Source organism: Epinephelus lanceolatus, chromosome 20, assembly GCF_041903045.1.
Source record: "Epinephelus lanceolatus isolate andai-2023 chromosome 20, ASM4190304v1, whole genome shotgun sequence".
Classification (NCBI taxonomy): domain Eukaryota; kingdom Metazoa; phylum Chordata; class Actinopteri; order Perciformes; family Serranidae; genus Epinephelus; species Epinephelus lanceolatus.
In genome coordinates this window covers 28,668,587-28,694,650 of record NC_135753.1, presented here as the reverse complement: position 1 = coordinate 28,694,650, position 26,064 = coordinate 28,668,587, and the positions used below count along the sequence as shown (strand labels likewise).

General features: G+C 42.4%; 1 protein-coding gene across 2 annotated transcripts in view; it reads right to left on the bottom strand.

Annotated features, from left to right (window-relative positions):
• Positions 1-26,064, bottom strand: part of mmp16a (matrix metallopeptidase 16a (membrane-inserted)) — a 96,473-nt gene that overhangs the window by 22,809 nt on the left and 47,600 nt on the right. For both annotated transcript variants that reach the window (XM_033639030.2, XM_033639032.2), the window contains 2 exons: positions 13,050-13,211; positions 5,869-6,086 (listed from right to left, as the gene is read on the bottom strand). In XM_033639030.2, the coding sequence (XP_033494921.1) occupies positions 5,869-6,086; positions 13,050-13,211 (380 nt within the window). The remainder of the gene's footprint in view (positions 1-5,868; positions 6,087-13,049; positions 13,212-26,064) is intronic.

Here is a 26,064-nt window from a genome sequence, read left to right as displayed (position 1 = left end):
GCACATCAGTAACGTGACAAAACTTACTAAGCAAGAAAAGACTCTGAAAGTCTCACACAGAAAAAAATGTTGAACCTTATTTGCATCCTGTTTATTGCAAAAGCAGATTGAAAAAAAGTTCTATTTACATGTAAATGAATATAGAGGCAAGTTACAAATCTGTAGACTTCAATATACTTTCAAAGGCAGAACACAAGCAAGCAGGAATGATCACTGAGTTTTGACATAAGTATTCCTCAGAGGTGTTGTGTTAACATCCAACTGTAACTCACTCTTTCCTTTGCCTTATTTCCCCCTCTGGAGACAAACAGCTTCTGCTCTGAACTGTGCTAAAACACGGACAATATGGCCCGAAATATTTGGTTCTTGTTTGGGTGAGTATAACCTGAGGATCCATGATGCGATAATATCACGATACTCAAGTCGTGATACAATGGTATTGCAATATACTTCGATTTATGACCTTTTTTCAACTCTAATTATGTCCCCAAAGGACAGAACGCTCAGCTGACCAGAGTGACAGGATGGAATGACCGGTCTGGTAATGAACAAACTTGCAAAGGGAGCATCTGTGGATGTATCTGGGCCGCCGCAGCAGTCCAAGAGTTTTGATGGTGGAGAGGAGTGGGGTTATTGTAGAGCTTGGGTAGTTTTGAAGCGCAGTATTTCAATGACGTTGAGCTGGGAGTTGATAGCCAGTAGCCAAGGGCTGGTTGACCAGAGTGCCAGGTGTAACAGGATGACCATAAGCACGACAGGTGAGGAGGGCTGAGTGCCGTAGCTGTACTCATGAAGAAAGAGCTGAAGGTAGCTGCTAATGTAGGTAATTTGTATTTGTATATTAAAAAAATAGATTCTCAGCACTGTGTGACGATACGATAATGCCACAATATCGCACTACTTTGCTGTATGGATCTTCCCCCCACCCCTCGCTCTTCTGCTGCAAAAGCCTCAAACAGGTATTCATTTTTCTAAGTGAGAGTAAAGACTCACTTTCAGTCAAAGAGAAATCCATTTCAACAGCATAAATCCAGATTTTCCTTCATCGTAAACCTCAGTGCTCTGAGTGTATTTCACCAGATAAACTCTCGTAAAGTCTTCTCTCTAAACTCCCCTACTTTACACAGCTGGACCACCTGTGGACTTCAGGGGCTGTGAGACTGCTGAGATCTCCGCTATAATGACTTGGCATCGACTTGACTCTGCGCTTCCAAAACAATCAAGTGGGGACGGGGAGTTTGGCCAAGCTGTGCAGACCAAATGGACCCACACCATGAAGTAACCAAGTGGACAATCAATTGTATCATCAGAAAAAAGGAAGAAGTCACCCTCATGAATGACAGTGATAAGAGACAGAAGTAAAGAAATAGCTGAAACAAGACGTAAGAACAGGCTGTAAATCATTCCTACTCCGTCAGCCATCATTTTACCTAGTCCTCAGTGTAATACGTCGACCTTGGCATGCTCTAAAGGGAATATATCTAACTCTAAAGCAATACAAACATCTGCAATTAGGATTCCAGATCAACTGTTTTACAGTTGGGCAGCTTCGTCTACCAGGAGGAAAGAAGGCATTAACACGATACCTCAGTCCTCTTGGAGGAAACTGGCACAACCCTCACTGAGAATCAAGAAATATTAGGACCACCTGCTCCTCCTGTGAAACACACTTACAGAGACGATCCAAGTCCAACCAGTCATCTCTTATTGATTTCACTTTACTAAACACATTTGATTCACTGGCTGAGGCGTGGATTATGCAAAAGGGCGAAGCAAATCATTTGTGAGTCATAATATTACTGGTGGTCCTAATGATGTGAACACTGTGGATTTACAACAGCACTTACATGTGCTCTGTAACAAATCACCCTTCTCCGTCAGTCTTTCCCCTCCGCTCCTCTACACCTTTGGAAAAATGTAAGCAGTTGCTCCTGCTAAAGGCCAACAGAGAGAAACATTCATCAAAGCCTTCAAAATGATGGAGCCAGGAGTCTCTTCACATCGGTGGTGATGCCCACTCCTACTTCATACACTGTATTAATTTTTATTTCTGTTTCCCATCATGCAAAGTCCTAAAATCTGACTTTTCTTTGAATAACACTTGAACACAACACTCTACACTGCACAGTTACACATTGCTATACCTTGTTGGCCCTTTGCTCGTGGGTTAATTATGTTCATTTAGATTATTAATTTGAAAGTGGAGGGCTTAAACAAAGAGGGGAGCCATGTTGTTTATGCTGAGCAGCAGTTTACATGGGTGGCCCCTGTGGATCGGCCTCCACAGTGAGCTTAGAAACTCATTTGGCACACAAGGACTGTAGGAGTGTTTACTATAAACTAAGCTACTGTTCACAAATACGGTTTGTAAAACTTTTATGAAGTTTTTTAATTGTGCGAGAAAAATATAAGATCAATATAAAGAAACAATAGAGATTATGTAGAGAAATCAAGTAAACCAAAATGTTTGTTGTCGCATTAACACTCAGTTACTAAAAAGCTGCTTGCTGGCCACAAAACATCACATCGAAGCAACTCAGGAAACTTATATATATTGAAAATATCAACTGCAAGTGAATCTGGGTCGCCTAATGGTTAAAAGACACAATAAAACTGCAACGTTCGTTTGTTGTTGTTATTACCCCATTACATATACATGAAAGCAGCATGAACAGCAACATCATTTCAGGGTTTTCTTTTAATACAAGAAGATCCATCAGACTAGAAAAGGTCCAACAGCAGAAGGCTCATTTTTCCTGATCTGACATGGCAAAAACAAAGAGACTGCCGATGTCTGATGCATGTTTCCAAGGAGCCTATCACCAAGACAATAATCAGATTTAGGGAAACTGCATGGATTTCCAAAAAAATGAGAAGAGACATTTATTGACCATCAGCTGATGCTTTGTGTGAGAAGCCTTGGAAAAATAATTTGATAACAGGTTAGCAGTAAACAACATCAATGTGATGTTGGATTAGTTATGACAATATAAAGTAGTGGGACCTGCATGTTCCAACAACAGAAATTGTTTTTTAAAGAGTAGTGGCAAGACAATTTGTTAGTGCACCACCGCACCCAAATTCAATTTAAAACCCACAGATACACAAAGTGTAGTTAGAGCGTAACTGGCCTTGTACCCAGGGCTGAAACTATTGCTCCTAAAACTCTTTGCTGCAAATTCTGTAAAGCTTTGTGTAACCCATACAGCTTCATATAAACTCTGGGGTTTGTTGACGCTGTACACAGGTGACGTGATTTGATGATGGCAACATTGCAAAAGAAAGGAGGAGAGAGAGAAAACGGTGAGGTGCCAAGAGAAGACAGCCCAGAGAAAATGACAGACGGTGTTCAAAGCTTGGTGTAAATTCAAGCTGAAACAAAATCAAAACTCTGTATAGTGAGTCTATTGTTAACCTAACTAGCCTGCTACAATAGCACCAAGTCAATGCTTCAGCATCTCAACAGAAAGCATTCGGTCCTCACAGCTGACGCACACAAGGGAACATTAACATTAGCATTTAACATAAGAATCAGTATGATTGCTGCTTAAGATGAAGGTCTCACAGTGCTGGCTTTATTCAAGTTGCTACAGCTGCTAAGTGAAGGATCTTTCTCCAGCTGGCGTCCGTATCTCTGAATGGCAGAGACCTGTGCAATATTATTTTTTGTATATTTACCACTGCTCTTTAATAAAGAAAAAGCGTAGATGACGTCAGTTTGTTAACTGGAGGCAAAACTGGGGAGGTATTAATAGGAATACTGGATTTCTCTGTAATGCTAACTTTTTTAGCACATTAGCTAACGTTAGCTTCGATAGCAAAACAAACTGGAGGAAACCGTTCAAGTGTCATCCTCCTTTGTAAGATTGGCATAGTAACCAACCACAAAGCTTCCTGTGACATCATCCATCCACTGAGTGAGAGCATACGGGTCGGCCAGTCTGGTCCCGTTGGTCTGTGTTTACTTATTCAAGTAACACTCGCAGTCCCAGAGAGTTGGGGACCTGACATGGTGCGTTCGTAAATTCAGTCTGACACTCTACACTAAAATGAGAGCCCTGTTGGTCGAAGAAACAGAGTGTTTTATATCTTTGTGAATTAACAAACGGTTAAGTTAATCACCCATTCACTTCACTCGGTGTTCTGCTGCTCCAGCTCTACAGACAGAGTGTCCATAGTGCGCTCTGCCACTCTGAAAGTGCGGTGCTCTGGATAACTGAACGATACATTCAGACAGCGCTCCAATTTTACGAACGGTCCAGTTTGTGCGCTCTGGCACTCAGAATGAATATTTCTGAACGCACCCCTCGTATCATCTTCCTCCATTGTCTAACACAAGCCAACAGAACTTGCTAGCTAGCACTAGCTAATGTCTGTGGAGAATTGTTTTGCCTCCAGCTAAGCCCCGCCCACAAAAAAACATCAAAAGGGTCTATTGAGGGAGTAATCAGTAGAATACTGGATTACTAAAAGAATTGATGGCTGCAGCTCTACTTGACCCTTCACTGTCTAGACTGAAGGAAGTCAAATGCCTCCACAGTTTCTCTGAGCTCTGCAGAAATCCCATGATCCTCATCACTCCATCAGACCAGACAGAAGAAGGGTAACAGAAACTGCTGCACACACCATGTGAAAGAGATGAGGGTGTATTTAGACTATTGTAACAACCAGATATTACCTCCACCATAAAACAAAACAAAACAGAGACAGTGTGAGCTCTGAGTCTAATTTTGGTTAAATACCTTCACAGGTAGCGGCTTTGGTTCCACGCGGGATTTATTTTTCGGAGTTTAAAGCACACAGTCAGAGAGGGGGCAGAGAGGACAGAGAGGGTTTTTCCCCTGGTACCGCAAGCCTCTTATTTAACCATTGAATACTATCTATTTATAACCCCAGAAAAATACAGTCACACTCACATAAAGCATCAGAGGCACTCTTTCTCCTTTCTACGGAGAACACAGGACATCTTTGTGTTGCCCCAAGGTTTTTCTATTTTCCTTACCGCATGTTGCCAAGGTCTTGTGCTCACAAGCTTAGACCAAGGATAAAGATGCATTAAGGGACATGAGTACCTTTTTCTCATGCAAGGGAATGAAAACCAGGCTCAGTTTGTTGGAGAAGGGAAAACTGTGCTACAGAGAGCGTGGCATGGTGTTTCTTCTTAGTTAAATATCTACTTTGTCCAAACTTGTGCTCAGCTTGCCCCAAAGTAATCTGTACAGAGCTCGTTTTAGACATAATAGCTCCTTTAATTATACACTGAAACACACAGGCACTAATTTCAAGATAATTGAGGAGAGTCCACCATATTTCTACAAGCTATAACCAGTGTTAAACTTTTCTCTCTGTCCAATTCCAACCAATATCTCTACTAACATGTAGAGAAAAACTCAACCGAATAATTTACATCCACATGAGCCATTTACACATTATACACACTATACACACTGAACATGTAGCAGATTAGCAGGAAAGCTCCCACCCTCTGTAATATTTAGGTAATCCTCAAAGCTCTCTAGCAAGCTCTCCACAGGGTGTTTTCAAACCTACAGGCCATTTCCACTGGTCTGGATCAAGGGATGAGTCGTTTTCTTGTTACATTTATCAGCCGATTATGTTACACGTTACAGCCAGAAATGACATGAAGGAAAGGACTCTCTTCAGGCATGTATTGGTGGTTCGGAAATATGATATGAAACTAGATCTCACAAGTTTGTTTGGCCAGTAAAGACTGATTGCTGTGCTCTCACGCTGCTAAAAGATCCATGTTTGGGGTGAAACATCTCCAGGGTTCAAAATGACTCTTCAAAACAAACCAAATGTGAAAACGCCCCGGGTTTGTTTTGATACCACAGACTCTCCGCTTACCTTGAAGACGAACATCTCTCTCCGCAGTATGGCGAGGGTGTTGAAGCCTCCGTCGCAGATGTTGGGTTTAGCGTTGGGGTGGGACGGCCTGTCTCCCGGGGGCAGCCTCGGAGGTCGTGTCTGCCTGTCTGGCTTACGGGGGTCTGATGGAGGATGGGAGCGGGGAGGGGGCGCCGTTGGCAAAGGCTTGGTGGGCTGGGGAAGCTTATCAGGAGGCCCTGGAGGAAGTCAGAGGAAATATCTCACTTGTTGTGACACATGTATCTGTCACACATATTTGCAACCAGAAATTCCAAAGTCCACCTTTTTTTAAGCAGAGTTCTGGAGGCAAAGACCACACTTTGTCATCCTCTACTGAACAACAATATACTGTGAACACATGGCATTTAATGCAGGTCAACACATGCAAAAGATTTTAAATATGCATCATGTCCTTCATACTCTTAAACTCTCCTTCAGCAACTGTAAACAAATCAAGGAATAAAGAAGATGGATACCACTTTCATGACTGTACGCTACGTACTGTATGAAGCTACAGCCAGCAGTTGGTTAGCTTAGCTTAGCACAGAAGCTAGAAACGGAGGGCAACAGCTAACCTGGCTTTGTCCAATGGTACAGATCCATGTACCAGCATCTTTAAGGTCACTAACACATGATACTGCCAGGCAACCAGTGGTGACTGATTGCCTACTACTTGAGTGACAATAAAACTCCAGGAAGTCACTGCTCTTGGGCAAAAAAATAGTTATGACTGTACAGATTAAACAAACAAGATGCAACACGTTAAGTCCTGAACTTCGGAAACTGGTTGGAGGATTATGTTGCCTGGGACAGAGCCAGGCTGTTTCCCCTGTTTCCAGTCTTTATGCTAAGCTAAGCTAAGATAAGCTAGCAGGCTGTTGCATCCAGGCCTGGTATGGATCTTTCCTGCAAACTGCTCTTCTCAAGATGAAGCAAAATATGACAGCAAACAAGCAGATACATTGCACACAAGAGGTTTGAATTAGGTCTTCTTTTAATTTAGTCTTCACTTTGAAATGCTGCAACCAACGTGTTTTGCCCATTACTTCATCAGGTTTCAAGGCTTCAACAAACCTGATGAAGCCAGGGCGAAACATGCTGTTTGTAGCATTTCAAAGTGAAAACTAAATAAAAAGAAGAAGCAATTCAGCCCTCTTGTGTGCGGTGCCATCACCTGCACCAAGTTATGAGGACTGACAGCACTGTGCATAGCTCATGTGCTTTTGAATGAAGCGAAAGTGTATCAAAAAACTAGCTTAAGATTGCTAATAGCTAGTCGCATGAACACTGAATATGGTGGGATGTAGCGAGCAGGAAAACTGGTTTGTATGTGACAGATTTATTTGATATTTAAGGATGTAAACGTGCATGCAAATTTAGTGTGAACCACTTTCATTATTGCTGTGCCATTTATATCGGACCAGCCACCTGAGCTCACAGGAGAGCCGAATGTTTGAGCCAAGTCACATTTTTCACCTGTAACTACAGACAAAATGGCAAAGGACAAGGTAAGACACTGAGGAGGAAATCTGGCAACAAGGAGCTGAAGACAAAAAAAACAAAAAACAACAACAAAAAAAGGAGAACAGGGGAGATAAAGGAGAAGATAGAAAAACAAGATGAGGTCAAATGAACATCAGTGGGTAGAGTTTAATACTGCCAAGTTTAGGGATTCAGCTCACCGAAGCATAATATGATATGTCAAGATGAATAAAACAGAAATAAAAAGCCTGCGGAGTAAAAATGTATATACTGTAGGGATAAAAATAAAAAGTCGTCCCAAATGGAGGCCTGGACATGCCTCGGCATCATTTCGCATTCATGATTTACATGGGAGAAAGCAGGCGAGAGACATACAGAGGAAAAACAGGGCGAGGAGAGACGGAGAGGGAGGCCAAGCGAGTGGGTTGTGTGTATGAATAATTGAGCACATGACGACGCATGAATAACACACAGTGCGACTGTGAAAACCAGGATATGAGTTGCCATGTGTTGATTGGGGCCAACAGATGCAGGAATAGATGACTGCAATATGAAAGATGCAAATGTGACAGTCGGCGCCTCCCCCACCCCTCGCCCATAGAAAGTATCAATGAGTAATGGTGGCATGTATAAATAATGACCTTGAAAGCTACTGTAAACATTCAGGAGTTATGAATGATTAAATGACTCCACAAATGATTTAAAAGTCAGTGAATGAAAAGAGGATTAAACAGAACTGAATGAGCAACCGATCATTTAACTGAAGGAGCCAATCTATAGCGAGCAATTAAACAAAGACAGACCATCAGACTTGTTGATGCACTAGCTGATCATGAGATTAAGAGGGAACGCTACTCCGCTAGACACCCGCCAGTCCGCACAACTGATCAGCGGGTCTGCACGAGAGATCCCATTCACTGACTGAATTAAATCCCCTGAAATACATCCCAGATTAGTGGAGCCAAAGCACTCTGCTGTTATGTAAGCACTGGGACGACTCACTGTCAGATGGACATGTAGACAAACATGAAAATGCGTACACACACAACAGCATTATATTAAAGCCGTTACAGGGGAAATTAAACATGACATCTGGCAGATTTGGGGTCATTCAGTCTAATTTTATCCAACGAGCCACTTCATTATATTCCCAATGATCTGAACATCTTCAGGTGGTCGTACTGTGCATGTTAGATCAGAGGTCACCCGTGTGTCAGCCAATCACTGCAGCAGCTCATTTCACTGATTAGTACACTTTAAACCAAAGAGCAGGAATCTAATCAGTGAGCTCAGCTGGTGTGGTGATTGGCTACGGTGAAACTCTGCATACTCCTGCGCCTCAGAGGAACACGGATGGTGACCAGAAGTCTGAACTGAGAACAAAGGAGCCTGAAGAGTGTCCTTAAATCATCTGGCGATTCTCTCCAAGACACACATTAATAACAGGTGTAAATAGAGTGTGCCAGAATCATCTGGCGATTCTCTCCAAGACACACATTAATAACAGGTGTAAATAGAGTGTGCCAGGGCTGACGTCAAAACCCGGAAGTTTAGCATCATGCTGGTTCCCGGAAGAGAAAGTGAATGTGATTTTTGCATTGCGTTTTGGATTATGTCAGAAAATAAGCTCTGTAAAATAAGTTTATGATACTTACAGGTTTTGTTCAGCGAGATAATCTTCACATATGAACACCTTTCATACCGCATTTGAAGCTTAAATGCGATCGCCAGAAGTAAAAAGCTAACGTTAGGCCTTAACGGACTACATTACTACTCCACGGTCGCATGACTCTTGACGTCACCGCCACTAAGCTTTCAACTGATTTCGGCCGCTTTATTTTAAAAACATTGTATAATGGGGAAATCGGACTGTTTAAGCTAAATAAGAAGCTGTAATGGCGGACTGCCAGCACTCTCGCCTGTTCGGGGGTGATGACGTTTAATGTCCCCGACAGAGTTTGTAGTCGTATTGAGCAACTTGTTAGCAACCGCGTTTTTTACGACACGTAAAAGCTTCAAAATTCACAAGTAGGGCATTTACTGACGTGTTTTATGTCGTAGAACAAAACCTGACACTCGCTTAAGCTTTTGTTACCCACAGACCTTATTTGAGGCATTTTACCAAAATCCCATTCAAAAAACGTATTGACTTTTAGACGAGAGAACCGGAAGTGCTAAAAGCACTAACGGAGTTCCGGGTTTACTGGCACACTCTATGAGATCAGGTTAACTCATATCTAGATACAATCTGGACAGAAGATGTGTTTAAAGTAAGGTTATAATGGGGGTTAATGATATTTGGAGTGCTCTGAACCCTTTCTTTTCTTTGCTGCTTGTGTAAACAGGAAGAACAAAATACAGCCAGTAAGTCTACTTTTATGACTTTACGAATGATCTAACTTTATCACTTATAATTACTTGAAGGCTGCAAAAAAATTTCATTAGTTTTAAAGCCAGTAAATATCATGTGAAGTTCAGGCTGTTAATTATTAATAAGAGATTATTATGGGTTTGTAAAAAGAGAATTTGAGGAATGAATGCAACCAGCAGACTTTTCTTCTTCTACTCATCAGGGATGAGGTGACACAACTGGATAGGTTGGGCGTAGGAATACCTGGAGATTGCTTGCTAAAGGTAACTCATTTAACCAGCAAACTCAAAGGTAATCCCATGCCTAACTCCTCCCATTGTGTCACTCAAAGTTACACATGACCCAGATCATCCACTCCAGTATTTCACCCCCCTTACTTCTAGACACAGGTGTAGACTCGCCATATGCAGAAAGGCCAGAGTAAAGTCATATAAGCACTAAATAATTAAATTTAGTCTCTTTTGTGTAAATTCTGTAAAATTCTGTGTAGTGTACATACCTACTGAAAAGAATTTCCTACATGAGAACAAATGCACTAATTATCTACCATGACCTCAGCACTGAGGCAAGAAAATGGAAAAGGGTACAGCTAGATGTTCAAGAGTGAATCGATCCTCCAAATCAAGCTCATCGTACCCCTGCCAGACCTTTTCTTCCCACAATTCACTGTGTGATCCTGCCTGGCTCCCACTGACTGCAAATCACAGTCTTAAATTCTACATCTCCTTCCCATTCACACTCCTACACCTCCTTTGTATGTAAATCTCTTACTCTCTGGCTTCTTTTTCCCACCTAGAATTCTCTTTACATCTCACTATGTCTCTTTTTACAGAAACTCATTTCACACCTTTTCTTCATTCAGCCTTGATGTCGCACCTTCTAATTCATGTACATGTAAACTGTGCAGCTCGCACCATTGTCTCTGTTTAGCCTCCACACATCACTGCCGCTGCCACGAGGAAGAAAAGGAGGCCAACTGCTACTGGAAAAGAAATGAGACTGAGAGCGGAGCTGCCATCACTTGTCCTGCCCTTCAACTCCTGGTACAACAGAGACGAGGAGGGAGGGGCGGCAGCAGAGAGGAGTTAAACGCGAGAGGGATGAGGAGAGATTTGATCGCTTGCCCAGGTCTGTCACTCCCAGAGGGACGTGCCCTGACCATGTAAGCAGATGGCAGGTTCTTTTGTGTGTGTGTGTGTGTGTGTGTGTGTGTGTGTGTGTGTGCAGCCATTCATGTGACAGACCAGAGTCATCTCAGCAGAGTGTGACTGGTTTACAGCCTCGACAGCTGTACGGGACAATGCTGTCACTCCCCACCAAGTTGTTTTTGAACTTGCATGTCAAACTGAGGTTGAGACGACAATGTGAACGTAAAAATTCATGGGTCTAAAAACGATGGGTTCCTCCACAAGAAAAAAAATCAAACAAAAGAGCACATGTCTAGATTACGGTCCCAGCAACATCCACCCTGATGTACCATTAATTCAACTCTGAGAGTGTAAAAATGACGACTACACTGATGCTTACATAAATCCCTTACTGTCAAATTGGATTTTACACTTCTGATACACCCTCCTCAGAGCTACATCAGCTTTATGAGCAGACAAAGCACAGCAGTCATCTGACAGCTGCAAATGTGTGTCAATGAGGAATGTGTAGGTGCTGCGATGGTGACACGCTCACCTCCTGTGAACTTAAATCTAGGTCTCAGTCTCAGATCTCTGCTTTAACTGGTTCATCACAGTGATCGTATGCTATGACTGGGTTCAAATAGCACAGAAAATAGGGCTGGGAGACATGGGAAAAATCATATTCCTGACCAAATACCTTTTGATCACGGCGATGTGGTGGGGGTGACTATTGGTGCTTTCACAAAATAGTTATACAATGAGATTTTTGATAATCAGAAATGTGAATATAATGACTGAGTGGGTAAAGGCAAATAAGAGAACAGCTAGAGCAGCGTGGTATGTTCACTAAAAAACACTGCTTTACTGTAATGGAGTTTTTAAAAAGAGGAGAGGAAAACATTTACGATATGACTATATTCAAAATCTAAGACAATATCTAGTCTGATATCACAGTATTGACATACTATCAATATATATTGCTCATTCCTAGTAATACCAGTAATGAGTATCTGTGCCTTACTTCAGGCTTGGGCCCAGGCTGAATCTAAGTTTTTATTTTTGGTGTTAAGTATAATTTTGGCCAGACCTTAACTGGACTGATACCTGCTCTGTAAATCCTGACTTATAGCAGTGATGGGTGTCGCTTTCTTTTTGACAAAATTTTTTTTTGTTGCTCTAAACTTTTCTTTCATGTCGCACACCTGGAGAATTTTAAGTCACATATGTTGTTGAGCAATGTGATTGGTAGGATTACTATTGTCACCATGGAGACAGCAATTTTAACTCTGACCATCATTCAGCATCTCTGTCTCTGGAGCAGCCATCTGTCAGCAACGGCTCCTTTGGAGCTAAGACGACAGCAGCCAGCCAAACTGCCTTCACCAGGTTGACTGACAGCAGACATTCACTGAGCCTAAATGTTTTTCATGTCAGTGCCACCGGAGGAAATCGACAGTATTTGTACATATTGACTCATTTATTGTATTTCCCAGCCATTCTTAGCGAGTGAGGGGAATCTGCCCCTCCTGATAGACTGGGAGCAGGTCGATCAATGTAGGTATGGTTAATAAGTTAAAACACACACATACGGCTGGATATCTGAGTGGCTTTCAGCTGTCTGTGCAGATTATGCTTCATGAAACGCAAATGAACTTGGAGCACGAAAAAAACCTTAGATTTAAAAACTCAGGCTCATACCTAGATGAAGCCAGGAGGCTGTTGTTATTTTTGTGCTGTCACTCAATATAGGATGAATGTTCCTTGGTGAAGTACATCCTTTCTGAGGTTTTGGGTTTAAAACAAACAGAAAATAAAAACAACTAACTAAACCTTTACTGTTACATGCCAGGATAGAGACTTGGCTGGTACCCTAGAAAGACAACACGAACCTAAACTAAACAAATTAAAACAAAAACAAAACAAATAAAATAAAATGAAACTTCTATCTCAAACCGTCACAAGTTAAAACACACATATGCAGCTGTCTGTGCAGATTACGCTTCACTTAATGCAAAAGAAATACACTTGGAAAATAAAAAAATAAAAACCTGAGACTTTGAAATCTTTGGCTGAAGCATAAATTGAGAACTACTGTGACTGTTTTATATCTGTTGAGCAACGCTCATCAGAACTACCATGAATCAGACTCACATCTAAATGAAGCCAGGAGGCCTTACCATATATCTTCTGGATGCCCAGCAGGTCGTCCATGGGCAGTTTGAAGTTGTCAGTGTCCATGTACTGGTAGAAAGGAGCCATGATGGCCGTGGGGTCGTTGGAGTGTTCGAGGCCCAGCGCGTGGCCAAGCTCGTGGACCGCCACCAGGAACAAATCGTTACCTAGAAACAGAAAGAGAGAAGGAGGGGTGGGAAGAAAAAGAGAGAGCTGTCTGTCATCGCTGTGCTCAACAGTAAATGTGTTTGCAGCATTTTATATCTCTCACAAGTTGCACCTGTTCTGGTTGGCAGTGCCAGTGCGGTTCCTTCAAAATAAAGCCAAGTTTTGCACTGGCTGATTTAAATAAACAGTCCTTGAGGGAAAAAGTTTCGGGTTAGTTCATGGTTAGACAATAAAACAGCCCATGTATGGTCCTTGCTATAAAATGGATCCAAACATATGTGAATGTGTGTGTATGAGCTGGATAATCCAATATTTATGCACCTCATGAGTGGATTATGTAGCGAGCCACAGCCACTGATGGGACGTATTACACAGGCTCGTACACATGTACACATTCATATACACACTCCCCCTCGCAGAGCACAGAAACCCTGTGCTCTGTAATTAGCCTCGAGCTGTGGTAAGCCGAGGACTACACTGGGTTGACCTTTTGACTCAGAAGCCCTCTGTGGCCGGCAGCCAAGCCCCAACCCAATCCCAACTGTATTAGGTTTGGATATTTGGGATTTAAATCCACCCCTCCGAGTCCCATTCAAGTTCTTCAACCTACGTCACTGGTAACCAAAACAACAGCAAAAACCACTCTTCCTCTCTGATGTGTTGCCAACATGTCCAATCCAACCCATGAAGAAACGCATCATCATTGTTGAGAAACTCATGGGTGTACAATTAGGGTTAGGCTGCTGTGTCTTATGTATTATTTATAATAGCACACTGGTTGTCTGTGGGAAGCTATTTATCTGATTCCAAGGAGACATCTAATGTCTCAAAATAAATGCACTTCAAAGGAGGCCCTCATCCGCCCTTTCATGAATTAAATGTTTTGGCAAAGAGTGATATCTTGGTGTTAAAATTATAAATTTAAAGACTTTTTTAATAAGAGTCTGGAGTTGGACAGGTCAGATGTTTCGCATGTACAATTCTCTGTTTCAAGGTTGTCCCTCCGATGCTCTCCCCGCTGCAGTCTCTTTTCAGTTTTACCTCTTTCTCTCTTTCTTATCACACCGAGAGACTCGACAGGAATGAAAAAGAGCATCACTTATTCATTGCAATTCCTAGTAAAGTGAGGCACTTATCTGCTGCAAATCTGTCACATGAATAACGCATCAGCAGATACAGACGGTGATTCAGATCACTTCTTAGCAGGTACAGTATAATGCTTAAGAATTTACGCACCAGACCACTACAGAGGAATGGTCTAATTGGAACCTTGTGGTGGATATTTGACTGTATAAATGTCAGTGAGTCTTTTTAAGGTTGATGTAAAGGCTTCCATTGCATGGGTTTAAAAGGACACACAGACTACATTTATATCCAGAGTTTTGCTGAAAAAGCTTGACTCCTCACTCTTGAGCCAATTTTATTTTTCAATGAGAGTACATATCTAGTAAAAGTACAGAAACTGAGGCAAAATTTATGCAAGCTTATAATATTGAACAAGTGTCTGGAGATAAAGTTTATAGCAAATAAAGAGAGGCACAGAAGAGAGAGGCGATAAAGAGAAGAGAGAGAAAGGGCTCAGTGAATTAGGAATCACTTGTGGAGGAAACAGGGTCACTCCCCTGCAACTGAGGATCCTTCATCAGGCCTTCCTCTGATGGCAGTGTGAGCATCGCAGTAACAGTGCTCGGTGAAGCAGTTGTAAACATCATAATATAATTGTCTAATTAATTGTAGTACAGACGTTGGTGCAATTATTGCAGACAAATGTGACCAGGGTCTGTGCCGACTGGTGGGTTTTTTCTTATGGTAGATGTATTGTTGGTGCGAAGGACTGTCAACACATTCAACTACTGAAGCATTTCCTGAAGAACGTGTGTGATTACAAGGGCTGCCCCGAATAGTTGACCAAACATTAGATCGACCAGAAAGGTCATTAGTTGGCAGGATTTCTTTGGTCATTTAGTCGCAGACAAAACAAAACAAACAAACAAATGTGAAACTCTATTAGGAGCTGCGCCTTATCTAAATAAATCAAAACCTATATGAGTGGACCATGTGGGAATTCAATTTGAAAGGACAGACACAGAAGTGTCCACGCTCAGCGGTCAGACAGGAGTCAGGTTAATTTCCAGGGCTGGTACCTGCGGTTATTCCACAGGCTAGTTAATAACATGTTGGGCAGGAAATCCAAAGTGTGGGATCATTTTGAGAAGGTGAAAGACGAACCCAAGGTGATATGTAAACTCATCTTCACTGGTCGACTACAAACATGACGTATCATCTGAAACATGGAAGTAGCTACATGCATATTGCTGTAGCTCTGGTTGAGGGTGAGAGGCTGTCAGTAAATAGTTTATTGGGAACAGGGAGACGGTGATCAGTGTGGGTACATGAGACCCTAAAAAAGAGGGTGGATCATGGGGAGTACCACCAGTTGGTCTAGGAGCTTCACCTTGATCGTGCCCATTTCCAGGCATATTTTAGGATGACTCAGAGGCAGTTCGACAAACTGCTGTCCATCGTCGGACCGTACAGCTCTGGGTATCCAGCAACCACTACCACCAGTTTCTCCTCCATTGTTTATCAACTATGAAATCGTTGTCTTAACCACTACAGAAGGCCCGCCTCTAAAAGCATCCAATTGGACAATGGTAAAAAAGCAGAGATGACATGGGGCGCTTTTCCTACAAATTCAACTCAAGGAGTTCAGAGCACTCCAGCAAAAACAGCAGGCACATAGAGCTCAGAAATGCGAGGTGCGTCGCAAAATTTCATCCTTTGATTTTATATTATTGGACACTTTTATTAGCATGCGAATCCTTAAGTTATGGCCAAAAACATGTTTTTCAAGCTCAGCTTTAACTTTGACTCAAAATCTAATCAGTTCATCGTTGATGTTTGTGCAAAGTTTGAGGAAATTCGCTCAAGGCATTCTCCAGATATCAAGTTTACAGAAATTGGAAGGACAGAAAACCTGAAAACACAATGCCTACAGCTGTCGCAAGCGCCAAGGAGCCCTGCATGACTGGATCCATAATTCGTTCCAGTATCATTAAAACATCAGGATAACAAATTAAATATGGAAATATAAGCAAATTTTATACAATAACAGCATGAAACGGTAACAAAGTACGACGCTTAAGCACATGCTATTATGCTATTAGAGTTCTTCATGCACAGGTTAATGCAGTACAAGCACATGAGAGCTGTACCAGCTCTGATACTACAGATGCTCTGGTCACATCAGCTGTATGAGTAAAGGGAAAGACTGTCTTTTTCCATCTCTGCCTTGTTCTATCCCTCAATCTTGATTCAGTCTTTCTTTCTCCTGGGGCCATTTGAGGTCAGTGTTATTGTTGTTGTTGTTTCAGCTGCTTATGTAAGTCACGCTGTGGTAGACAGGGACGTCCTGTTGGCCCTGGGGCCACAAACAAAGCCGAGGAGGTTTGCACTGGCTGGCTAATTATCAGCTGGACGGTATATACAGAGCCTACGCAGGGGATGGTAGAGAGTGGAGAGAGACGGGAGACGGTATGAGGCAGACAGCGAAGGATGAAAGAGACAAAGAGGTAATGTGAGGGGAGAGTGTACAAGAGGAGAAAAGAGGCGAGATGAAGGCGAGAGAAAAAGTTACGGGAGGGAGGGAGGAAGAGATGAGTGGGAGACAAAGACTCGAAAGAGTAGATAATTACGGAGATAAAAAAGGTGAGGTAAACTGAGGAGAAAGGGTGTTTGGAGTGATAGCTGCACGAGGAAAAGTTGGGCGAAAACAGGACGATAAAGAGAGGGGGAAAAACTGAGGCAAGGAAAACGATAAGGTTTGGGACTATTTGTTATCTTGTGAGATGTTCTAATGTTCCCACAACCACAAAAGATGGAGATGATGAATTATACAACTGTAACCTTTGACCGTGGCATTTGTAACATCACCCTCCTGTCAGTGGCTGTATCTCAGCTCCAAAACATAAAGTAGAAAATAGAAAGAGAGGGCCTTAACAGCAGGATACAGACTAAGAAAACAATGCCAGGAGATGAAATACGTTACAAAGCTGTGCAGGGTTTGTGCGATAACCCACTGAGGGTGACGGTATTTTTGTTTGTGAGAGAAGAAGAGATGTAGGACATTTTTACCATACTGTGATTCATCACTCTCATCTGTGCCATCCGCTGGTTAGAGCAAGAATTTAGCATAAAAAACAACGCATTCCAAACAACTATTTAAAGCATAAAAGCTACACTTGATCCAAGAAAACAAAATTCCAGTACTTCTAAATTATTTTAAAGTTTTTTTGTTTCCATGTTAAGTGGGCAATGATCATAGTGGCAGCAGCAGTCTTGCCAACTCTCTCCTCGGGGAAGGTCAAGGTTGCTGCTAATGAGATAGTGTAGCCAGGGCGAAGAAGAAGAAAAAACAGAAAAATAAAGAAGGAAAGATTTAGTGGAAGAGGTGGAGGAGGAGAGTCACTGGAGATTTATAATCAGAAGTACCTCTCTCTGTCTTTCCCCACAGGGTTGCAGTAAAGTAAACAGGGGTTGTGATTAGAAACCAGAAACCTCTACCTGCTCTTTCGCTATAATTTACCGGCTCCCTGCACATGCCACTGCTGCTACAGCCGATCTGCTGGCTGGAGGCACATGTGACATGGGAATACTGGGTTTCAGACATAAACACACAGAGACAAACACGTACCGGCCCACAAATCAGATATGGGGCCCTGGACACTGCTGTTCAATTGCAATAATAGCTCAGGTTGTCAGTGCAGGCCTCCAGGGGACTGTAACCCTCTCTGCTTCCTTACTGTTTAACTAAGCGCCTGTGGTTCACTCAATACATGACATCTGACGTCAGCTACAAGCACTGGGTCACCGAGGCTGTCCTCTTGTTAGCTTCTCTAATCTTTGAACCCTTATGTAAGTGTTCCCCCAGCTTCCGGATGTTCATTATCACTCTTTTTTTGTCCAGTGTAGACAAATTACCAGCGCTATCAAGGGACCAATTTTTCCTCTCCAGTCAGGAAAGCTTTCGAAAAACACAACAACCCCTGCAACGTTAACACCATATCAACATCTTGAACCAGCAAAAGCCCACAAATAAAGCTATAACAACCTCCAATTGAACACACGAGGATGCCCAGTAGAGGCTGGCCATTTCTAACTCCTCCACCCTTTCTGTAGAAAACACAGCTGTGAGTGTTACTGCTGTTATCTCATTGCTGTTGTTGTGCTGTCCAAGTCTACGCAAGCATAAGCACTCTCTTTGTCCCAAAGGACCTCGAATGTTTCCCATTGTTCAGCTCCCACAACTCCCTGGGTGGCTGACACTGCACTTTCAGGAAAGGTCTTGGAAAAACTTGCGCTGTGCGGTAAAGTAAATGCAAAAAGGGGTTAAATGCAATTTTAACATTCCTGAAAATGCAATTAAAACCTTTTTGGGCAGCAGGTAAAAGGTTAACCTTTTTTGTTGGCTTATTCCCTCACAGCCCTGTGAGATGGATGTAAGAGCACCTTCTTCAGCACCACCCATCATGTTCCAGGTTTGAACTGTTTTTAAACTGGATGGTTTTACACTGTTACTTATATAAAAGTGTATGTTTGTAATTATTTCTTCATACAGTTCAATCGTCAATGGCCCTGCTCATACCTGGTATTTCCACAAAGTAGACAGCACACTTGTAAACGACCACCATGACAAACTGAGATCCAATCACTCAAACCACTTGCAGAGGTGGTCTGGGACGCATCTGACCATATATGTTTTGTAGAGTAAAAGCTGCTGTGTCCTGATGCATCCCTGACAAGGTCTACCTCATAAATGCAAGACGAGGCGAGGCGCACTAAGGTCCCGATCATACAGAGAGAGACTCCGAACTCCTCAAGTTGAAGAAACTTCATCCTAGAGCGGAAAAACGCCCCGCATCATCTCCTTTGTTTGTCATGTGTTTTCCCATTGTCCAATCGGATGATTTGAGAGGCGGGTCTTCTGTGGTGGTCGCGACAGCAAGTTTACAGTTGTAAACAATGGAGGAGAAACTGGTGGGAGTGATTGCTGCATACTCAGAGCTACACGGCCCGACAATAGACAGCAGGTTGTCGAACTGCCTTGTCATCCTAAAATCAGTCATTCTAAAAATGCCTGTACAAACAGCCATCACTGAGGAGAAGCTCCTGGACCAACTGGTGGTGCTCCCCATGATCCACCCTTTTTTTTAAGGGTCTCATGTACTCACACAGATCTCTGTTTCCCTGTGCCCAACAAACTATTTGCTGACAGCCTCTCACCCTCAACCAGAGCTACAGCAAGCACCCTCTGCCTCAACATTTTAGGAACTAGAAACTAATTACTGTGACATAAAATATAAATACAGGGTAGACTGATCACATGGGAAGGTTAGTGTAAGGACATGATGGGGTGGTTGCATAGCAATAACAAGGCACAGCAAGTGTGGAGGCTCAACATTAGGTTGGTTTGGTCAAGTTTACATTTGTTCTACTACCACTTGGAGTGTCAGAAGCTGGGTTTTTAAAATATTTATCCATTACTTTTAGCTATTTAATCTACTTCTCCATATTTTTTGAGCTGCTACACAATCCTTTCATGTACCCCCTGGCACTGCAAGAGTACCCACAGGGGTCCAAGTACCCCTGGCTGGGAATAACTGATGAAGGGAAGAATATCACACTAGCTTCAATATAACCACGCATGGAGTTGATGAATGTGTGTGATGCAGAGAGGAAACAATCTTATTTTAGTCAATAAAATTAATTTGTGTCAAAGTGCTGTTGATGCAGAACCTCGCTGACACTGAAGAGAATGAGTCACACCTGATCTAAGACAGCTCTTCACCAGCTTTTATACAAGAAATGGCACTGGTTTTCGAGAAGATAAAATACATAGTAAGCTGGTGACCCTGCTCTTAGGCATTGTACCGTCCCTGACACTGGCTGAGAGCTCAACAGTGGAGAGCAGGAAAAAGAAGGAAATCAGCTGTTAACCACTAGCCGAGGTGAAGTTCACAATACTGACACTGTTGTTTGTCTGAGCCGCTACATCATCAGAAATCAGAACAACCTTCACTCTGAAGGAAGCCGCAGATATGTGAAGTGAGAAGGAAAAGAACAGAGTCCACAAAGGCAGCAGTGAGAGCACCGGCCATCCAGGAGTGCCGTGCCGTACTGACAAGCTGCCAGAGAATCTCAGTCCAGTGGTTCAGTGCCTGGCTCAGAGGGCCCTGGGCACACTGAGCTCTGCTGGCTGTCAGACTGGAGCTGTGTGCCTGACTTGACAGAGTGACCATTGTGAAGAATGCAGCCAAAGTACAATGGCTGCATTCTGCTCGCTTCACTTTTACACTCTCTCCGCTTCCAACATACCCTCACAGGACAAAACAGAAACACACAGTGTGCCATGAGGTGCATTTACCCACATCAGCTTTCAGTAATACAAATATGAACACCGAGGTTTCCACATGTGAAGTTCCAGGAATCAAGTTGGAGCTAAAATACCTTTCCTTTCCTTCCTCTGGTTTACTGCAGTCGCAATTTGAGATTAAAATGTTGTTGGTAGATACTGTGTTTGCAGCCAGGATTACATGTGGCACCAACATTCAGTCAGCATTGATGAGCAGTCAAGTAAATCCAGTTTCTGTGACAAATTAAGCCAGAAAACAACATTTGATTTATTGATGTTGATAGATTTTCAATGTAACGAGTCCTTGGGAGCAGTAGGTGCTCATTTGAGTGGGTCCCCGATAATATCTGGTGTTATGTGGTTAAATTATGATTATATTCATATATACTTCATTTAGAAACCCACAGACTGTATAGATGTATTAAACAAATGTCACATCTTCAGTTGAGTATAGAGAGCACAAAGTAATCAAGTAAATCAAATGTCATATAACTGTGATATAGAATAATACCTAAAAATTTAAATAAGCTGCTGTATGAATTTAACAGTTTGACATTTTAAGAAATAAGTGCGTTCCTTTTCTTTCTGAGAAGAGTTTTTACGTTTTCCTTTCACTCATTGAGACTATGAACAAATAGGGATGTTGTCGAACATGAGAAATATGTGCAATGTGCTAATTAATTGACTGAAAATTAATTGGCAACTGTTTTGATAATGGCATCTAAGAGCAAGGGGGCTCCTGGTTTGAACCCAGGGTGGGGGAGCCCTTCTGTGCGGACTTTTCCTCCCACAGTCCCAAGACATGCAGGTTAATTGGTGACTCTAAATTGGCCGTAGTTGTGAATGGTTGTCTGATAGTCTGGCAACCTGTCCAGGGTGTACCCCGCCTCTCGCCCAGTGTCAACTGGGATAGCAATGAAATAAGTGTTTTGATAATCAAATAACTGCTCTAGTGATGTTTTAAACATTTCAAGCTTCTTAAAAGTCAGAATTTGATGTTTTCTTTGTCATACGTGATAATAAACTGAGTAACTTTGACATTTTCATTTTGGACTGTTTTAATGATACGACATACCATTTAAAGACATCACCTTGGGCTTTGAGAAATTACACAAGGCATGTTTCACTATTTTCTAAAAATTGGTTGGGCCGTTTTGCCGGCAAGCTGTGAGCGTTTAGACACACAGAGCCAGATTGGCGAGTTGATCTGAGGTGCCCAGTTTTCCGCCTCATAGGGTAGACATATTGGTGGAACCGAACCTTTTTAGTTTAAACAGACCGACGCGGCCTTCCGCAACAGGAGGGGCTGTTGATGACTTGTGGGAGGGGCTGTTGATGACTTGTGGGAGGAGCTGTTGATGACGCTGCACGTGCGAGCCACTGGCGGTGGATAAACAGGTAACAGCTGATAGCAGGAATTAGCGAGCAGCTAGTAGCAAGAGGGAAACACAAACCTGACAGACACTGTAAGGATGAGCAACTGAGGAGACAAGGAATTGCACGCCCTCCTTGCCCTCGCAAAGAGGCTATTAACCGTCAGATGACGGGAGTGGTGAAGAACGAGCCGACTTATGAGAGAATCGCCGAAGGACTGACCAGCCGTGGCTTCCCTCCCACGTCACTGTTTATGTCACACGCCGAGCTACACGTTTTGTTACTTGCTCACGCCCCCATTGCCCTGAAAAAGGCGCATTCTGTATAAACAAAAGTAGGTAGGCGGCATTTTGCTGCACTCCCTGATTTAGTTTTTATACTGCCAATGCTGAAAAAAGACTGATTGGGCTTTCCCCGCAAATTTGCACAATTCCTATTTAAAAAGGGCTAGTAATATAAATAACAGATAGTTGCAGCCTGAAAATGTCGCATTATGTAGGTAAAAATATGGCGCGTCGCCTGCATGGTAAAGCATTATTAGGTCATAATCGGCATGAGTGAATTCATGATCTGCTGCTGTCCTTATGAATGTCTATAGTAATATCCACATACTTGTAATTTTTGGTACGTTTTCTAAATCTGAAAATACAGTTTAAAGTTACTGTCTGCCAGAGGTCCTAAAGGACCACCATGCTGCCGACACATCCAGTGAGCAACACTATGTTATAGAGAACAGTCTGTTGTTCCACTTGCTCTCCTTCCTCCCCTCTTCTTCTACCACTCCACTGTTTGCCTGCCCCCTCTCTGCCTCTGTTCCCCTCGCTCTAGGCTGTTGATATTGGTTGAGCAACACTTGTGCTGCTGAATCTATTACACTTAATTCTCACAAGCTTGTCAGAGAACAAAACCCCGGCTGATGGGAGCAACATATGTACACTGGAGTAATTATTTATTTACAGAGGCTGCTACAGAGTGAAATTCTGTGCGTGGAACACTGCCAGGGATCCAAATATTGGCCGTTCCTGTGGACTCCAGGTAAATAAACCTGCAGAAAGGAGGGAAAAATGTTGCCAAGGAAAGGACATCCTTTATTCTTGTCATGTTTATCTCTGTGCAGCACCTGCAAGCGAGATGGGGATGTGTGTACATTTTCATTGTGATCATTAATCATTAATAATGCATGCGCATGCAATGGTTGGCGCACACTTCTGCAGCTGTGTCCATGGACACAGCAAACAGTGAATAGTAATGTTTCTTCACCACAAAAATGCTGGAGGAAACTTTCTAAACTGAGCTTGTAGCGGTGAACGAGACAGAGAGGCAATGCTAACAGAATTTTCAATAAACCTACAAAACCCGAAAGGCCAGAAGAATCTAATAGAGATCTGATAAATGTCAATGTCAATAATGCTCCTCTTTTAATGTGGTCTGAGTAACATACTTTGTAAAGCACCACCCTGGACCCTCCTTAGGTCATAAAAACTCTCCGCTAAGTTTAGCAAAACAAGTGATGATTCACCAACCAATAAATCCTCAACTTTAACAAATGCCTGGCTTGTTACTTCTTTGTTCCATCTTCTTGGTGAAAAGGGAAAATGTCTACTGCTTTTCCACAGCTGCCATCTGACATTTCTCTTCTCAATGCTCACTATAAAGTTGAAGTGGCAGTCGAATAATGAATACTGAAAAAGGAAAACAAGCAGTTAAAATGGAAGCACTGAAAGAAGTTTCAATTGGTTTCAACTGTTCAGCTCCACGTCAGCTGAAATTTTACCTACTTTCACCACAGACACGTCAACTGGCATTTCACCTGCTTTCATCTTTTACTCTACCACTCCTTTCATCTCATACTCTTCAATTGACAACTCAACTGCTTTCAGTGGTTACACTTCATCGGCTCAATTTTAACTGCATTCATTGCTTTCCTTTCAACTGGTGTTTCTCTTTTCAATGGCTGCACTTCCACTGACACTTCAAACCATTTCTGGTTGCAGGTCTCTTTGAACATCAACAACATCAAAAAACACTCCAAAAATTTTCACTGTTCATACACAATTTACTCCAACTGCTCTCATGCGAGTCGAGGCCGTTATCTTTCAGTTTTAACTGGCACCAATTTCCTTCATAACTTCACTGACACTTCCAGCTGAACTCATCGCCGACACTTTGACTGACATTTCAACTCCTCGCAGTGCTTGAAATTTAATCCTCAATCAGAATCTTCAACTCCTTTCAGCACTTTCACCTCAACTGACACTTCAACTTCAGGTCACTTTAGCTGACATTTCCACTTCTTTCAGTGTTTATTTCAACTGTCACCTCGACAAAAATGTCGACTTTCGCGCTTTCAAATGCTTCAACTGCAAAATTTCAGCAGAGACCACACAAGTTTTCTTCGGAAAATGCAACCATTTCAGGTTATTTTCTATTTATGAGTGGAGAAAAAGAAAATGTTCATTGCTTTAAAACAGTTGCCAAAACCCCTCCTCGCTTTTACGACTGGATCAGAAGAAGCATTGTTGGGTGAGACTTTCTTCCAGGATGCTGACTACAAATCTGATATTTACAGACAAATGCTGCCTTTGTGGATGTGTCACAGAGTTTTTAGCCTGAGGTCTGAATGTACAGAGGTTACGAGTGACTCTCTGGGTTTGTAGCAAACACATTTTCCTATAATGATTTAAACAGTAACAAATGGCTCAGCGGGTCACCAGTGTGCCGCAGCATCCTTAAAGAGTCTACAAATGTTCCCTACATTATGTATAACACTGGTAATAACACGGCCTGTTCATCCTTTCAGCACAGAATCATCACTAAAGATGCAAAGTGCATTCCTTGAAGACTGATAACAAGGCCGATCTGTTTACACTTTCTGGTTGCTAAGTATTATGGGTATGAGGTTATGAAAGCATCTGACTGACTAGTGGGAGGCCAAGCCTCCCCAGGTGCACCATTTGTGTGTGCTTCTGAGAGTGTAAGTGTGTGCGTGTGTGTATTCATGTGTGGGGGCGGAAGAGAGTATGACCGCCCACGTGGAAGTTGATGCTGCTGTCAGTAGGCGGCCGTCTATTTCTAGTGGCAGCCTGGTGGGCAGGAACGCATGGTGATATCTCAGCTTTCTTTCTCTTTATTTCATTTTCTTTGTAAAAGTGTGAAAGCAATTATTTGAATTTCTTATCACTCTCAAAAGTGGCATTCATAGTTGGAAATTAAACTAACTTGGTGTGTAACCACCAAAGATATTTCTCACACAATAAGGAGGGTATTAAAGGTGCTGCAGCAGATTCAAACACTAGCGTATGATCAGGACACATAGTAGCATTTATCTCACATCTGTGCTATTGTCACAGCTAATATTACCCAAATCTTATATTTCCCATAAACTCGGTGGTCTTCTGCCATAAAAAAAGATTTCTGATACTCCCTCCTCCCTGTTATTGGCAGCTTTAGCTTAAGTAAAGAGCTTACACAGTGGAATATGTTTTCCTCTTATGGATCTTTAACTCAAGTCAAACCTGCCAGTGCTGCGAAGTCTGAAATCTCAAGCTCCAGATTTGCACCATAAAGCAGCAGTCTATAGTCATTTACTATATAGAGAACCAACAGGCCTCCTCCTGCCACCAACTGCCAGCGCGGCAAGTCTAAAAACTTTAGCTCCCAATTTGTATCACAACGTAATTTCTTATTTACTTTCTGTAAAGCAATCCATCAGATTTTCTGACACAGACACAGGGTGCTTGGCTTTTTTTTAGTACTGATGCCTCTAATCAATTCAAAAAAGGGCTGAACAAAATGAATTAAAGGGCTCTAAACTGTGTGAATGCCATTTCCTGCACTTACACATTCTTCTATCAATCTCACCTGGTTTTGAAACTCCATGTGTATATGCACGATGGTGCACATAAAATCTGAGCTGTGCACATAATTCTCAGCTCTACATGCACCGGTGCACATAACTGGGTGCAGAAAATATGTTGTGTCGGGCTGCCAACTCTCACAAATTGTCTGCGAGACTTGCGCAACTGACAGTTTTCACGCCACATGTCTATCTTTTAACATGATGTTAA